Source organism: Lutjanus erythropterus, chromosome 14 (assembly GCF_056507025.1).
Source record: "Lutjanus erythropterus isolate fLutEry1 chromosome 14, fLutEry1.hap2, whole genome shotgun sequence".
Taxonomy (NCBI): Eukaryota; Metazoa; Chordata; class Actinopteri; order Lutjaniformes; family Lutjanidae; genus Lutjanus; species Lutjanus erythropterus.
This window is the reverse complement of record NC_139330.1, coordinates 4,291,226-4,308,449: the sequence shown is the minus strand read 5'-3', so window position 1 is coordinate 4,308,449 and position 17,224 is coordinate 4,291,226. Positions and strand designations below refer to the sequence as shown.

The 17,224-nt window shown below is 39.0% G+C and overlaps 1 protein-coding gene across 1 annotated transcript; it reads right to left on the bottom strand.

Moving 5' to 3' along the window:
• Positions 1-7: 7 nt before the first annotated feature.
• Positions 8-4,539, bottom strand: pex13 (peroxisomal biogenesis factor 13). Its single transcript, XM_084736370.1, has 4 exons — positions 4,372-4,539; positions 2,343-3,043; positions 1,419-1,541; positions 8-1,070 (listed from the first exon to the last, which is right to left on the bottom strand). The coding sequence occupies exons 1-4, from the start codon at positions 4,443-4,445 to the stop codon at positions 703-705; spliced, it is 1,266 nt and encodes a 421-aa protein (XP_084592496.1). The 5' UTR covers positions 4,446-4,539; the 3' UTR covers positions 8-702.
• Between the last annotated feature and the right edge of the window lie 12,685 nt (positions 4,540-17,224).

Here is a 17,224-nt window from a genome sequence, read left to right as displayed (position 1 = left end):
GACAACATGATTTTTTTAAGTATTTATTTTCAAAATAATTATATTAAATATTTACAAAATTACTTTTCCGCGACAAACTCTTGAAAATGTGCAAAATTAGCCCCTTTGTCATTATGAAATAAATCCAAGTCACATTTGCCTCACAAAAAGACAGTACAGAGGACTGAGCAGCCTACAAGTGAAGGCCAAAACCAAGTACAAGGTCACATAATTACATTGTCGAACAAAATACCCTGGCTTTATCAGTGTACAGATGATGTTATCAGTGCACCTCATTAACCTGAACATTGAACTAATTCCTGTTATTAAACAAGCTCAAGACATAACATCTTATATTAGACACTTAGAACAGCAGTGTGGCATATATAGAGAATACACAAAACTCTTTCTTTAAAAGCTCTGACAATGAAGTGGGAAAAAAAACTCTAAACAGAACAGTATATCAGGGAACCTGTGTGTGGAAACCAATATCAACCATTTCAGAAGGTCCAGACTGTGTTTGATGATTCGAGTCATTATAGACCCAAAGAATTTCTCTGAGCAATTCTTAATGACCTTCGTGGCATTCTTCCAAATATCTACTGTCAGCTGATCATTAGTCAAGCTTCAGAGTTAAAAGCTGCAAACAAGTTCTGACTGAGCCAACCAATGTTATGAGCACACATGGACTTGCATACAGAGATATGCACACATGCACAGGCATCACAAGTCAGTCTTCTCAGGGATGTTTAGCGCCGTGCTGGAGGGCAAACTGGAGTTGGATGTTCCCATAGTGAGGGAAGCTGGTGTTTCTGTGTAGACAGACTCCAGCAGCTCCTCTGAGGAAGCTGAAGCTGAAGCAGAACTCAGGCTCGGGGTGAAGCTTTGGGCAGGATTGGACTGTGGGAGTGCAGTGAGGGCCGTCTGGGAGGCCTGCACGTTGTCCTGCTGGACCTGTGCAAGCCTCTCCATCTCTGCATGCTTACGGCCTCTCCTCTTGCCGAGGACCTTTACATAGTTGGCTGGAACAAGTCCTGTGGTCTGACCGTCCACGCTGGCCAGCAGCCAGCCTCGCACCCTGGGCTGTTGCTCTAAACAAAGGGGAGAAGAAAAGGTCACGACCTGAGCTCATCGGCATGGGGGGGGGGGAGTTCACAACCGTCTCTTTGGAAAAAACATCAACACAATCAACAATTTTGACAGTTAACAACTGTAAAACAGAGTAGAAAGAGACCGAACAAAATGCCCCGGCTAGGAGCGGATGACCTATATGAATTCCTCTACCACTGTATACATGTAATTTTAGGTCATGATATTGATAATACTGATTGAAACATTGACTGTATTGGTACAGTACACCCAGATGTGTTGAACAATTTTTGCACAAGAGGACCGTGAGGACAGAGGATAACGTCTAGCCATTATTTGCAAGCTCTCACCTTTAGGCGCGAGGTTGAGCATATCTCCAGCCCGCAGAGAAATCTCCTCCTCAGATGCAGCTGAGAAGTCGTACTCTGCTCTGGCCACCACATGGTCATCTTCTCCACTGGCCCAGTTAGTGGCTAAACAAAGAAACACACAACATCTTTACATGAGAGTTATGAACGTTAAAACAACACTCATCAGCTTCTCTTGTATATTATGTCTTTTCATTGCTGTTTGGAGGAACATGCCTTGGATACAGCTGATGTAAGTCTTTGATATTTTCCAGCTACTTTCAGAGCGATCTATGTTTAAATGATACTATCCAGAGCAGTGGTTCTCAACTTCTGGCCACTGAGCAACAAGACAGCACACACTCTCATCCCGGGTAATTGATAAAGCATTGTGATGCAAAGTCATTGTGAATGTATGGAAAAAAGACCAACAAAGACTTGGGCCATGATGGCAAAAGCAAGCAAGTAAAGTGCAAAGAGAGCAAAAAAAAAACAAGGCTGCTGCAGATTTATGAACAGCTCCTGCACTCAAAATGTTAAATGAAATGAATGAAGTTGTTCATTCCCTCTGCAATCTAACAACTATATCCTCTGCTGATTTTTTAAACCACTGCCATTTTGGTATATGTTTTATATGATCTTTTTTATCATACTTTATAGAGTTGTCACAATACCAAAATGTTTAACATGGATACAATACTAGTATTATTTCTTTTTTTTAAAATTAACAAGAACACAGAATGCTGGTTCAGAAAATGTCACTGAATACTTTCTGGTTTTGCTGCAAGCTGCTTATTTATCAGTACAGTTTATAGACTGTATTCCACATGTAACTCTGGTTTAAGTATAACAAGCTGCTCCAACAAATTGCTCCTAGGGGGAAAAACAAAGTTGTACTGAATTGAAATCTTGAATGTTAAGTCTTACCACTTTCTTCAGAGCCGGGGCTGGAGCTCAGCAGCTTCCAGATGAGGTAAGGTCCCCCCAAGACTACAGCGAAAAACAGAAAGATTGGCCAGGACTTGACACTCTGATCCTCTGCTCCGTACCCTCTGGATGCACTTGTAGCCAGGGCATCACTCGCACTGTCGGCCCACAAGTCCTCAACCTCGGAGTCTGACTGCCGCCCCAGCAGCCTCTGTAACCGTCGGTAGAGGTAGCGCAAGGTGCGCACCAGAGCAAACGCTGACAAAACTCGGGTGAGGTGTGCACGCAGCCGTGTTAGATGGTTGGCTACATCCAGTACAGCACGGAAACTGTTATAGACTGCTGAGAAGGTGGCATCCAGCATCATACTAACTGAGGCAAAGGCCTGGACGATGCTCTCGATGGACTGGAAGGCACCGCGGCTGCTCTCCTCAGCCTGCTGCACAAACCGGCTGGGGGCGACATCTTCTGTGTGTGAGATGCGGCTGTACCCTCCCAGGCCGTAGCCCCCTCCATAGCTGTAGGGGCTGTACCCTCCATACATGGAGCTCCCATAGGGGCTGTAAGAGGAGGTGAAGGAGCTGTAGGATGGACGGTAGGACTGCTGGACGGGACGAGGGGGCACTGGGGGCGCCATTCTAGTCAGAACAGGAGGGCCTGCAGAGGCAGAGGGGCCTGCGTATGGCCCAATGTTTGTAGACCTGTTGGGTGAGAAGGACGAAGACTTTTTTTTATTATAGAGAAGAGCATGAGTGAGATTTTAATTAGCCAAGTGCCTGATGTGGAAGATGCATGACAGCACTTTTCATCACCCTAATTTTAGCCTCATTGCATTGTTCACCAATGTCTTTTGGAAGACATTTTAAAATCAAGCTTAAGATTTTACATGGCCAGTAACCAGAGTACATCAGTGAACTCTTCACTCCATATTGTCCAAAAAGGCCTCTCAGATCAGCTGGGTTAGGCCTGAGAGATGTTCCAGAGTCCAGGTTAAGGTAAAAAATTGATAGGTTTGCTTGACTCACACCTCAGCTTTGGAAGAGACTTCCAGCTGGTATTCAATCAGTTTTATTTTCCTAATTTCTTTTCTTCTACCTTTAGGATAAATTTCCTCTATATGGTATTTTAATTATGTGCATGTACATTTATTATTCTTGTGATTTTCTTTTTTAACCATTTATGGGAAGCAGCACTTTATGCCCCTGGCTTGAAAAGTGCTATACAACACACACACACACACACACACACACACACACATACATATATACATACATACATATATGTATATCAGATTCAAACCTTAAGCATCCACAGCTACATTCATCTTCAAACCATGGCAAAACGTTATTGGTATTAAATTGCTTACAATTGCAAATAACACCATATTTACAACCAACACTGTGAATCTCACACACATCAAAACTAACAGAGACACTGCAACATTAATGTGTACAAACTATGCGATATCAATATTCCACTCAGATGAAATATCAACTCAAACTCAGAAATATAAATATTTCTTATGTGCAATGATGTATATTCAATTGTAGGAATCATTTCTCGTACATACAGACCTTGTTTGTTTTCTCATGTGTATACCTTGTTTGGTTTTTTATTTATTATTTCTTACTTTTGCTTCTTGGTAATGTGCTATCCCCTTTGCGACTGCAACATTGCAACGATTACAATTGATTCCAAGTTATAAACGGAGCCTTCCAAGAAACACTTTTCTTATAACGCACATGACAGGGCCTCACTGGGCCTTGCTAGCTTCTTGGTTTGCTCTTAACAACAGATATTTAGATTAAATGGCTGCCGTTTCCGAAATATTCTAACACATGGAAATACAAGTGGTCAACTGGTAATGATTCATAGCACCATGTCAAGGCCAGCACTTTTTAGATGATATCAATTCACTTGTGCAAAAACCTTAGTGTTAAGATAGCTTGCTAACGTTAGCAACAACAGCTAGCTAGTCGGCTACAGTCAGTAAACACGTCTTACGAGCTAACACGGTTAGCTAGTTTACCTGTAGTTTATAGGTGCACTCATGGCGCCTGGGATCCGCCTTTCCCACGGCTTTGGCGGGGACTGTGAATCCATCTTAAAATGTCCACAAACTGTCAAAATATCACGAAACCTGTCCCCCGACGGCTTCTCCTGTTGCCTTCACGTGATCCTCGGAATTTACTACGTCACATTTCGCAACTCACTGTATGTGAGTGTGTGCGCGCGCGTGTGTGTGTGTGTTGATAGATACAGGAATAGGAACAAGTATATTTGGTACATATCACTTTGTCTCTGAGGCATTTTCACTACTTCTCTGACTGCAATCTGCACACAGATGTGATAAAATGTCCGTGATTGATATAATGCCGATACCCCATAAAGGCAACAAATATTATTGTCATACCAGAATAATCGATAGAAGATAGATGTAGTTCATGCTAAACGAATATTTTTTGGAAAGAATTTTAAAAAAAAATGTAAACAACAGATACAGAAATAAATGAACGAATAAATGTGAAAATATATTTTTTTTATGACATGACTCCATTAAATTACCCTCCAAATCGATGCAAGATCCATAACTAATCCTATTTGTTTTTCCCACTCGATTAGTACAGCCTGAAACCAAACTGTTGATGCACTCTTTTGTCCAGCAGAGGGTGCTGTGATTTAATCAAAAGAGAAGTCCCTATCGATAAACGTTTACGGCCAACAATATTACGGGGAAGGGGGGATTTCCCTCTTTTGTAATACACTAAGGTTAAACAAAGAAAGCATTTTTCTTTATTAATGTTTTGCTCACTGATCTCCGGTAACATTGAAATCGTTTTTTTAAATTAATTTGGCTAAAAGAGAAACATTACCACTGTCCTTAGTTTTAGGACTTCATTATGTACCTACCCAACCTGCACCAAGAGGAAGTTAAGATATAAAATGTGACACTGCTGTTGAAGTAAACATGACACAGGATAAAATCTGCTGTCCTCAGAGTAATCCCCCTTCATGAGAAGATAGTGTTGCACACGGCTTGATTTCCTCTTTTAACTCCTGACATAATAGGTGTTGATTCTGAGTACTTTTATTTTCTATCATATTATATTTAGATTTCCTTTTAATAAATAAAGACTTTCCCACAGTAGTGATGTAGGTGGCAGTCAGCATGTCCACAGTTTGGAGAAGCAGAGGTGAGTACCAGCATGGAAGCAATGAACTGCTGTGAACAGGGTCAGCAGCAAAATGTAGATTATAGCCTGTTAGAAAGATCCCCATAAAAAAAAGATAACAATACCAGTTTAAGTGTACACTATATTTTAAAATATTTTAACAGCTTTACTTTGCCATCAGACGGTCTTTACCAACGGGAAACCAGCGTTATATAAGCCAAATATCACGCACTCCAAACCAAACAAACTCCACTTGTAAAACCAATTATTAAATTTGCAGAACATGTTGTTATTGCTGGTCTACTCTTGCCTCAATCTGTTAGTTTGTGTTGTTGTGTGACTTCTGTGAATCCAAACTAATCTTTTAAAATACAGAAGTCACACAATCACACAAACAAACTGAAAGACTGAAGCAGCATCAGATCAGCATGTCCTGGGTTCTGTGAGCTAAAATTAACAATTTTGCAAGTGGAGTTTGGTTGGTGTGGAAAGAGCAATACTTGGCTTATATAACAGTGGTTTCCCATCAGAAAAGGCTGTCAAATGGCAAGTTAAAGTGCTGAAAATATTCGAAATATAGCATACATTTGAACTGATACTGTTGTTTTTAGATTGACCTAAAATACCTTTTGTTGCTGCTACCTTGACCACAGCAGTTTATTGCTTAGCCTCTATTCTGGTGCTCTTCTCTGCTTCTCCAAAAGAAAGAAGAAATAATATGTTATTCCAACCCATATTAAACCATATCATTTCACAAGATCAGACCACTGGCAGTAGATAGAAACATGCTTACACAGCTAAAAATATGAAGTTGAATGCACATTGAATACCATCGGCATCAGTGAGCATTGCTGATGTAGCAGCTCTGAGATTTGACTTGTATGACATGTATAAATTTGGTGTGAGGATGGATTCCCCTTTGAGCTTTCACTTGCTGTCAGTGTTTGTCAGTTAACCCTGTAGTAGGTTTGTGAGGGGGCAGCCTGTGTCTACGTCGCTGTGAGCGTGAGGAAAGCTGCTCTCAGCGAAGAGGTGTATGGTTTGGTTTTAAGAGGGAGTCCTGTGATGTCAAGTTTTGTTCGTGTGGGGGAGTGTGCATAAGATTCACCAAGGGGGAGGATGACAGAAGAGCATGTGTGATGCCACAGTGTAGGTGTGTGAGATTAAGGCTGCGGTCTGTGATATGACGGTGTGAGGATCCCGGCTGTAAGGTGGCGATCCAAAGTGTTGGCTGTGATGTCGTCGCTCTGTGGGAGAGGATGTTTGAGCTGATGATGGTCCTGGTATTTGGGGTTTGTTGTAGAGCACCTGTGACCTTTTGCTCTGTGATGGAGGAAGGTCAGGGAAAGTAAAGGGTCATTATATGCAAACTAATTTATGAAATTGACCTTTAGAAATACACAACACCTGGACATGACACTCATTTGGGACTTTTGGATGTAAATATGCTCCAGTTTCATTTTTCGTTTTCCATTTTGGAAGCAATAAGCAATGTACTGCTCTGGACAGATTCAGCTTCAGAACATTAGTCACCTAAAAAAACAATATCAGTTGAAGTGTGCGCTATATTTAGACTATTTTCACCACTTTACCTTGTCATAAGACAGTGTTTTCCAATGGGAAACTGTTATTAAGTAAGCCAAATATCACGCTCTCAAAACCAACCAAACTCCATGGGCGAAAACGGTCATTTTACCTCACAGATCACAGGAGATCCTGGTCTACAGCTGCCTTGATTGGGTAGTTTGTTTGTGTTATTGTGTGACTTTGGTGAATTTGAACTAACCTTTTAAACCACAGAACGTCTGCTGTAGGTGATACACTGACTATGGATAAGCGCCTCATACACTCCCACTTCCAAAAACCCAAATTATCTCTTTAAATACTAAGCTACAGTCAGTGGACAGTTAGCTTAGCTTAGCACAAAGACAGGGAACAGGGGTAAGACTGGCTCTGACCAGACAAAGGTTGACAAAAATACTTAGCAGGACCCCTCATGTTTTATTAGAGCTCAGCATGGCCTACCACCCCAGGTCATATCTGAACTCCTCTGCTCCATTTCCAAACCCTGATCGCTCAGATCCTCAGACCAGCTGCTCTTAGCTGTCCTACGATCGAGCTGCCCCAAAGCTCTAGAACAGCCTACCCTGCTCAATTAATTGTTCCCCCTCTGATGTTCTCTCAGGCTTATAAGAGTCATACAGGCCGTGTATCTCACTTTTTTTCTTTTTATCTGCTCCTCTATTTATTTACTCATGCATGGGATTTTTTATTATCTCTGGTGCTATCTTGCAGTTTCACGTTATATTTCTTAACTGTCGTTATTTTATTGTACAGCACTTTGGTTATTTTTAAATGTGCTTCATAAATGAACTTCACTTGACTTGACAGTGATAATTTCAGCTGATGACATCCCTTAATGTTCTGTTTGACTGCTGCTCTGTACAATGTTATGTTGAACTGTCCCTTTAATTGAAGGGGTCAAACAAGCAGCTCCAGACACCAAAGTTTGTGGACATTCATTTGGCCTTATTGTTCATGATGCTGAAGTTAAGATAAGTTAGGATGAGAAGAATACGGCAGAAAAGTTCCTTGAGACGAGTGTTTGAAAGTCTGTGCCTCCTGTTGGATCAGTCTATGTGCAGTCATCATAGCACCATTATTCTCTGTGAGGTCAGCGTGATATTTGTGGGATAAAATGTTCTTTATTATTGCAAACACATTTCACAGAGACTGAAAAAGATTTCTGGGGTCGCCACAAATTTACCCCGTATATTCCTGTCTTATAGAACCACAAACGGCGGTAATTAAGAAAAAACTGTTTGACAGCATAAAATCGCTCAAAGAATCCCTAAACTAATCTGTTTCTGTTCATGAGGACAAATTTAGCTCCAACTGCTCCAACCAGACCTGCGACTTCACTCTAACACCACATTCTTTACTCGCTCTGAAATTCCAGCGTTCCAAACTGGTTATACAGTGTATTTTTGCTGGGCAGCACGCTGGATTGGCCAAAGTGATGTTTGTACTTTTCACAAACACTGCTTCCTCCTTGCTCTGTGTGTGTGTGTGTGTGTGTGTGTGTGTGTGTGTGTTCAGCTTGTGGTGCAAATGTGTGTATTGCACATGTCAAACAGGAAGATGGAGGCTTAATACAAAAGTGGAACTGTCGAGAGAGAATATTGATGGAACATACAGATGAACTTTGTGTGAATGACACGGTTGTGTGGCTGCTTGTCAAAAAAGGAAATACAGTAAATAAGTGCAGTGTCAAACTAGACAACACTGTACTATCTGTTGTGCTGGGCTCAGAGGTGATATTATCGCATTCATGGGGTGTAAAAAGGAAGACAGCAAGACCTACAGTACAAAAACTGTGAAACTGCAAGTGCAAAAGAAGTCTAAAGCAGTGGTTTTCAAACTGCGGTCTTGAGTGAGTTGTAGAGGGTCCCCAGTGAAAGGAGGAAAAGAAAATTTTAACTTTTATCACATTTTTTCCTAAGTTGGAACAGCAAGGAAAGAAATACTGTTGACTGTTTTGAATGCAATGAAATTTTATACCTTTTCAAGATGGTTTTATTAGGTTGAAAACAGATACTGTATGACAAATCGAGAGAGCATCAAGGCCAGTTAACTTTGTTTATCTAGTGTTACTTTTGATCTCTTTTGTCATCACATGTAGCTACTGCTAACAAACTCAATTAATAAGATGTTGGAGCATCAACATTGGCTTGAAATTATAGGGTACATGTTGGGGAAAGTCACCGATATCAAGCTCAGGCTGGCTGATATTCTACTGCAGCTAGAAAGATAAAGCTGTCAAAGTGTTTTAGCTTTCTGTATGCAATTTGTTACTGAAAATCGATACATTTCTATGGCATAATCACTTTACACGAACAATGAAAAGTCAAAAGTCAGCTAAATTTTAGCTGCATATGTTAAAGGACTGGTGCGTGTGATTCTACGAGGCACGGCTGTGTCGTGTTATGACTGCACCACATCAGCCGGAGCTGATTGTTGCCTTTCTGCACAATGCCTGTGATTCCACCGGCAGCACATCTGGCAGAAAGTCAGACAGAAAAAGCAGAGACAATCTGGTCGACTTCCAAATAAAAGACCGCGTGCAGACTCGTGATCACGAAGACAGACAGAAAAGGAGCTATTTAACTAAGTAACCTAGTTATCCATGGTTGAAGCACGAAAATCAAGGAATGAGGACAAATTCAACAAAATATGAGCAAGAAAACACAATCAAAATGCTCTAAAATGCTGTGAGGGCTGAAGTCGTGTGCAGGACGGATCAGGACGTGCTGTGTTCAGTGGAATCAACCGGCTAGAGACATCTACCGCTGAGCTTGAAGATTGCAAACACCTTGTCTTACCTTCCCCGACCAAGCAGGAGGAAGATGGGGAGAAATAACGTGGCAGCAAAACTCGCACAAGTAGATATAAAGGGCTCATTATAAGGTTATCATTAAAAACATACTTTCTGCCATACTTTGCCAACACATGAATGTAAATCTTGCACACTGGACCGTTAATTGTTACTGAGTTCTGTCTTTTTTTTTTAAACCACACCTTTTTAGCCTTGTTTTTATCTCATGTGGTAAATTCTTATTTGGACTTTACTGTTAATTTGATCTCCTATGTTTTATAGCTGTTAAGCACCTGGAGTTGCATTTGTTGAATGACTTGTGATGTATAAATATACATAATTTGACTGACTGAAGTTTGAAGTGTTAGAGCCAGGCATGAGGCGGGGAAAATGAGAGGAGAAAGATATTTTTTATTTTGAGAATCAAGTTAAAATGTTGAGAATAACATTGGACTTTCAGTATTAATGCCAAGCATAAGAAAACAATACATTTAGAGGAGGAAGATATTATTTTCTTTTTTTTTAATGCTTGGCACTAATAGTGATAAGTCAACCTGCAAAAAATGCAAAATGAATAAAGAAATAAAATATTCTTCCTCCTTCCTGATCTATTTAATTCCTATGTCTGCCAATAAGAGTGAAAGTTTGATTTTATTAACATTTTGACTTCATTCTTGACATTTCAAATTTATTCTCAATATTTGAACTTTCTTCTCAAAATGTGAAATTCAAAAAATCTTCTTACTACTAATTCTTTTCCCTGGTCCTGATACTCTCCCGTGGTAAATACTGTATATCAGCAAAGAATAAAAATCATAGCAGTGACACTTCCACGTCTTCTTATCCACTCACCACACTAACATACATAAACAAGGAGTGTGATTACTCTCTTGATTTGCTAACCTTTAGAATAAAATCTAAAAACAATGGAGCCACGTGACTTAAACCTGCTGAACACGCTGGGACACACAGGCAGGTATCCGCCGCTCTGGTCAAACATTACACAGTAAAAGCTGTGCGGGATTTTCCCGGCTCTCAAACATGAGTTAAGTCTTGCATGAGGAGCCTTTCTAGCTACACATAAGGTACAATACCTATAATTAAAATGTGCTGCAGGAAGTTTGCAAATTGTAGGATCAGGGAAATTGCTCTCAGAGAATGGAAGTAATAACTGCTCTGCATATTTCATAGAGAGGTGTTGACTCAGTGAACTTACAGGTGGAAAAAATGACTGTATGTGTTTGTGACACTGTTTAGGCATCGTTCCACGAATTGATTCAGAACAAGACAGATACTTAGAAATAGATGATTTATAAAATGAAAGGACCTTTTGGAGCCTTTTGTTCCTACAAATGTGAAGCTGTTTTAACTTCAAAAAGTTTAATTTGACTGAATTTTAAAAGATAAGTTGAGGCAAATTTATAATGATTCAAAACTAATAAACTTTTCTGTCAAATTCAGTTGAACTTGAGAAAACATATTTAATAAGCTTCAGATATTAAGTTGAATCAACAACTCTTCAGTCATACTGACAAACATTTATAACATTTATTACCATTTACTAACTTTTGATCAACTATTTCAGTAACTTATCTTACTGTGTATTCTACAAACTATAAAAAAGACAAGTCTCAGGAGAGTTTCACCTCTCAAACAATGCATGCTGGGAAGTCTGCTACGCATATTTTTTTTTTAAAGAAACCCACTTAACTTAATTTTGAACTATGTAGAGTATTTTCAATCAACTCATCATTTCAAATTAAAAGACTTAAAGTTAGTTTGTTCTGAAATGTTCTGAAAATAGAAATCTTCACTTAAATTAACTTGAACAAATAAAACTTCGATATTTATGTTAAATTAGTGAGAAAAGATTAGCTGATTCAACTAATTTCCAGTAGTTTTTTTTTTTTTTTTTTTTACAGCGATACGTAGCTTGACATGCAATAAAATTAGCTAACTGAGGTGAGGGTCCAGAATATCTCATTTGAAAAAGAAATGTGTTTACCGTAATACAAAAAAACCATAATAACATGAATTTTATGGCTACATGTTGTAATATAAAACCTCAGGTTGTCTGATTTATTTGAATTTAATCAAACTCAGTATATAGGATAAATGACCACTAATTTTATTACAACAATCAAACAATTTGTGAATACATGTAAAGAAGAAGTAAAATATCATCAAAGTCTAATTTTGTTTTCACTACACTGTAAAAAAAATCACACAGGAATTTAGCAAAATCAACTAATCATTAACTCATTAACTTGATGTAAATATACAAGTTTTATTAATTCAAGTTAATTAAACTTGAAATTCTAGTATTTACTTTTCAGACCACTTCAGAACTTATAAACACAAGTTCTTCTAACTTGAAATGATGAGTTGTATGAATGTGTTGTACAGAGTTAAGTAAACTCATTAAACTAAGTTTCTAGAGAAACATGATTAGCATGTTCGCAGACTTCCCAGCATGCATTTTGAGAAGTTAAAATTTCCAGAGACCCTTGTTATTTAAAATTTTAAGAAAACGTACATGATGAAAATTTGCTGTGTGTCTCTAATAACAGTCACGGTTGTTTGTTAATAATGAAAACACTGAAAAATACAATGAAGATTAGTATTGAATAAGTTTAATTAAAAATGAATAAATTATGATAAATATTAAATCTTATAAAAGTTCCTCAGTGTGACTGAAGAGTTGTTGGTTCAACTTAATATCTTAAGCTGACTGAATAATCATAAATTTCTTATTTATTTATTTAAGTCTTTTACTCACAATAAAATCTCACATCCTCCAAAACAGTGAACATGTTTTCTAATGCACCTCTGAATTAATATTATTTGTTTGGAATCATTACAAAAATACCTTAACCTGTCTCAAAGTTAAAACAATTAGTGTATTTTTTACAGTGTATTGCATGCATACTCCTCTGTGCGAGTGCACTGTTGTGTGAGTACGTCACCACTACTTTGTAGTAACGCCAGCCTGGTTTGGTGAGATAATGTTGTGTTCATTCAGGTGGAGTGTGACCGGATGCCACCGTTGCAGTGAGAGAGGGTTTGTGAGCTTCAAAGGAAGGGGGGAGGGGGGGTGAAGGGGGAGGAGACAGAGCAGCAGAGGAGGGGCATTACTGGAAATAGGTGGCTAAACAGGTCTAGTTGCCTTTTCCAGGACATGGTTAGGAAATACTGAAGAGACACACAGCGCCGAGCATCTAGGACAAACTTTCACTACGTGTGCACAGGGAGGCAGACAGGACAGACAACATACAGTACAGACATGTGCTCACAACTACACACTCATTCAGTGAGAACTTTCTGTTCACCTCATGTCCTCATACTAACACGGCTCCTTGCACAGATGAAATATCCTGAGTGTCACAGTGTTACTTCATCATAAGTGAGGAAACTGGGTTCTTTTGTTATTTATCAATAATCCGGATTTGATGTTGTAAGTGTCAGTGTTAGTGTCATCTCTTTTCACAGAGAGACTAAAAGAGGCTCTGTGAGAATTGAATCTGTCGATAGAATGATGCTGTTGCACATGGGATCGTTCCTGGTGTAATTTGTGTCTTGACGTTGGTCACAGTTGACACAGAGTTCACTTCAGACTACAGATTAAACTCTAAAAAAAAGAGCCAGAAAGCATTTCATTGACCAGCTGTGGTTACTGCAGTTTTAAAAAATTACCTGTTCCCAGTTATACTATAAAACAAATAAAACCTATGTTTCCTTAAATCTGTCTCTTTTTTAGTTTGAGAGGGAAAAGAAATTAAAGGTCCAGTATACAAAATTTACAGGGACTTTTTGCAGAATATTCCTGGGCCATTTGCATCTACAGATGGTGTTGGTCCTCAATGTTGCACCCTTCTACAGTAGCCCAGAATGGACAAACCGAACACCGGTTCATGGCCACCTTAGGTTCTCCTGCATGCTTGGAAGAGGTGAGTGAGATCAGGGTGTTTCAATCTGCAAGTTCATCGCTAGATGCCACTAAATCTTGCACACTGGCCCTTTAAAGCTGCAGAAATACACGCTTTATATTCTATGTTAATTGCAAAACAGCTAACTTCTTCAGCTAGGCGTCTTTCTCATATTAAAACCATGACAAAAGACGTAGTTTGATGACATCGTGAAGTGGCGTGGGAGCTTTAACCGAACTTTTAATCAACCACCATAGCTAATGAAAATCTGATGAGATATGTTAAGTTTTATTGATGTTATGTTCAGTCACATTACATACTGTCACATGTGAGATATTATGTTATACATTATATCTTATAACTTTAAATGGATTTGCTCTTATTGACAAACCCGCTGAGAATTAAGACCTGACTGTTTTAGCTTCTTTCAGTGAATTGTTTTGGTTTTGCAGGCTGCAAATGTTTTAATTCAGTCCCTAATCAATCCAGCTACAGCAAACAAGCTCTGATAACGTCACCGTGCGCCACCTGCCTACTTTATCAACCCACTGGACACACATTTAAGTACAAACTGATATTGATATTCCCTAGTTCGTTGGATTAGCTTTCCAGTTCCAGGCCCAGAACCTGCTTGTGATCCCCTGCACTGATCTTGGCATCGACTTGGCCAGACAAGGTGAGTTTCACACCTGGTCTGAGTGTGTGAACTGTGGATATATTGGTGCATTTAGCAGCTAGCATCATGCAGACCAAAGAGGTAAAAGGACAGCGAATAGGGCTTATTTTTGGCCATGGAGGTGTTAATAGTTTGCTAACAAGTAAACCATATGTTTATAAGATCATAATATCAGAAAAACAAATGATTTTAGATTGTGTTGTTGTTCTGACAAAAATTCAGATCTAAAACTTTTGAATCAATCTGACAGATATTGTACATTAAATTAAAAGTTCAATAACTGTAATGCTGTCTGCAAATTAGTTGGGATCTATGAGCCAAAAAACACCCTGAAAAAAAAAAAACAACTAAAAAACCCCTGTGAGCTGATGTTCACAGTATCCTGTGCTCTGAACTTAAATCAGGGTTCTCTGTGGTTCCTGACAACGAGACAGGAAGGAAGCGACATAGAGCATTTCACCTCAGTCTCCTAATACGAGAGAAAACAAATATCTCCACCGTAGCACATCCTGGATTCCTCGGTAATGACGCTTCAGGACAAGCTGCTTGTAAAGTACCGTGGCAACCTCGGATGCAGATTTTTCAAGAAACAAGATTAGTATCAAAATGTTGTCATGATGAAAATATGAATGGAACTGTTGTAAATACGAAACTGTACATCAAATACACAGAGTTATTATGACTGTCATCACAAAAATATGTCTTCATGTTTTTCAGTCATACTCCTCGTATTTACATGATTGTCTGTGTGAGTTATTCCAAAGCTGTGATCTAATCTTTTGATATAAAGGGCCAGGGAATGAACGCAGAAAGCCTACATGCCATGTTGGAGTTTTTATTAGACACAAAGGCAACGTGACTCTATGGCAATGTCTGTCTGTCCGTTCACCACTTTGGTCAAGGCCAAGTAACCTGCCAAATTACTGTTTGATAAGTTTTTTGAAATACCCCCCCAAAAGAAATAAAAAAATAAATTATGTCTAAAACGTCTACGGTGGGACGTTCAAATGTCGTACTGCTGTGTCCCAAGCCATATAAATGCAGAGAATCTAACAAAGCGGTTCCAGATTACCTGAAAAGACAAAAGATGGTGAAAATCTAAAGGGATATTGGGCCATATATCAAGATTAAATAACATATATGATGACCCATCAGCTACCATAGCTAACGTTAGTATTCAACCACTAACATTAGAGATGATATAACAAAATTAGCAAATATATACAATAAGAAGTGTGTAAATGCGCTTGTGCCTTATCTGCAATATGTAACAGCAAATATAATCTAAAGCTGCAGTATATGGAAAATAAATGATGAATGGAAATACGAGAATGGATGTAAATTATGATCAATCAGTCTGAAAGTGTTGATATGATAATTTGTCAGATTCTCTACCTGAAACACAGCAGTATGACATTTGAGCTTTCCACACTGAGCGTGACATTGTTTCGCTCAACAGAGAACTGTCTTGATATGCTTCGCAAAATGCAGGTAACCTGAATATCTATGTGGCCAAATTCCTTCAGTTGGTGGATGGGCCATTTTGCCCCTGTGTCAGCAAGCATCTGCCCTGTTGAACTGCCACTGAATATCCACAAGCTCTAACCGCTGACTCTCAAGATTGTACATAGATATTCAGTAAATATTTCTGAATTCGTTGCACCACATTATTGAAACCTTGAGGTAACAATCAGTTTCACATGTGTCAGAATTGCACGTCATTTGATGTAAAATTACGTGCAAACCAAAACTTCATTTTGATGGCCAGTGTACACAAACAACAGGAGATGACAGTAACTTTTTCATCCTATGTTATCTGATGTAAGTCATAACAAAGGTATGAGATAGATTATCATCAGTTTTTTCTAACAGACATGAGGAAATTTGATACAAATAAAAAAAGTGAGTTGAATGCATTAAGATGCATTTCCATGTATGTGCTTTTGTGCATGTTTTTGTTTGTATTCTTTAACGTTTTTTACATCTCATCAATCTGCTTTTGTCTGCGCTGATGTGCTTTTTAATGTTTTTTTTTAAAATGCTTTCTATTTGCCATCAACCTGCCAGGGACCTCAGATTAAAATGAGTCTGTATGGCGAGCACACTTGCATGATGGATTTATCAAATAAACATAAACACTTAGGAAGAGGAGCTAAAAGAGGCATCTTGGGAGAGCTGTCAGGCCATTATGTACAAACAATTATATGGGAAAATACTCAACTTTTAAACTACATGAGTAATAAGAGATTTGCAGGGTTTTTTTATTTACTCAACTGATATTTCTCAACAGTAGTGACAATAGTCACTTCATTTCCTTTATACTGTGCAACTGGTGACCTCTAAATTCAACCATATTCTGAACAGAAACTGTTCAAGCCGTCAAAATGTGTATTTTTGCTAAAATGTGGGCCACAAAATGCTCCTGTGACTGCTTTGATCAGAGCATTAATGTTTAGGATTTAAAGGACCAGCGTGTTGGATTTAGCTTCATCTAGCGGAGAACTTGCAGATCAGATAACTTGCCTCACCTTCCCCTTGTGTAAGAGAACCTACGGTGGCCGTGGCACGAGCTAGCGTTCAGTTGGTCTGTTCTAGGCTCCCCAAGAAACATGGCATTCCAACATGGCGGACTGTATTTTTCCCCCCACGACTGTGATTTTACTAGTGTGCTCTGATTGGCTGTGAGCGACAGTGTAGATATTGGCTGTTGGGTGAAATTTAACAAGGAGATC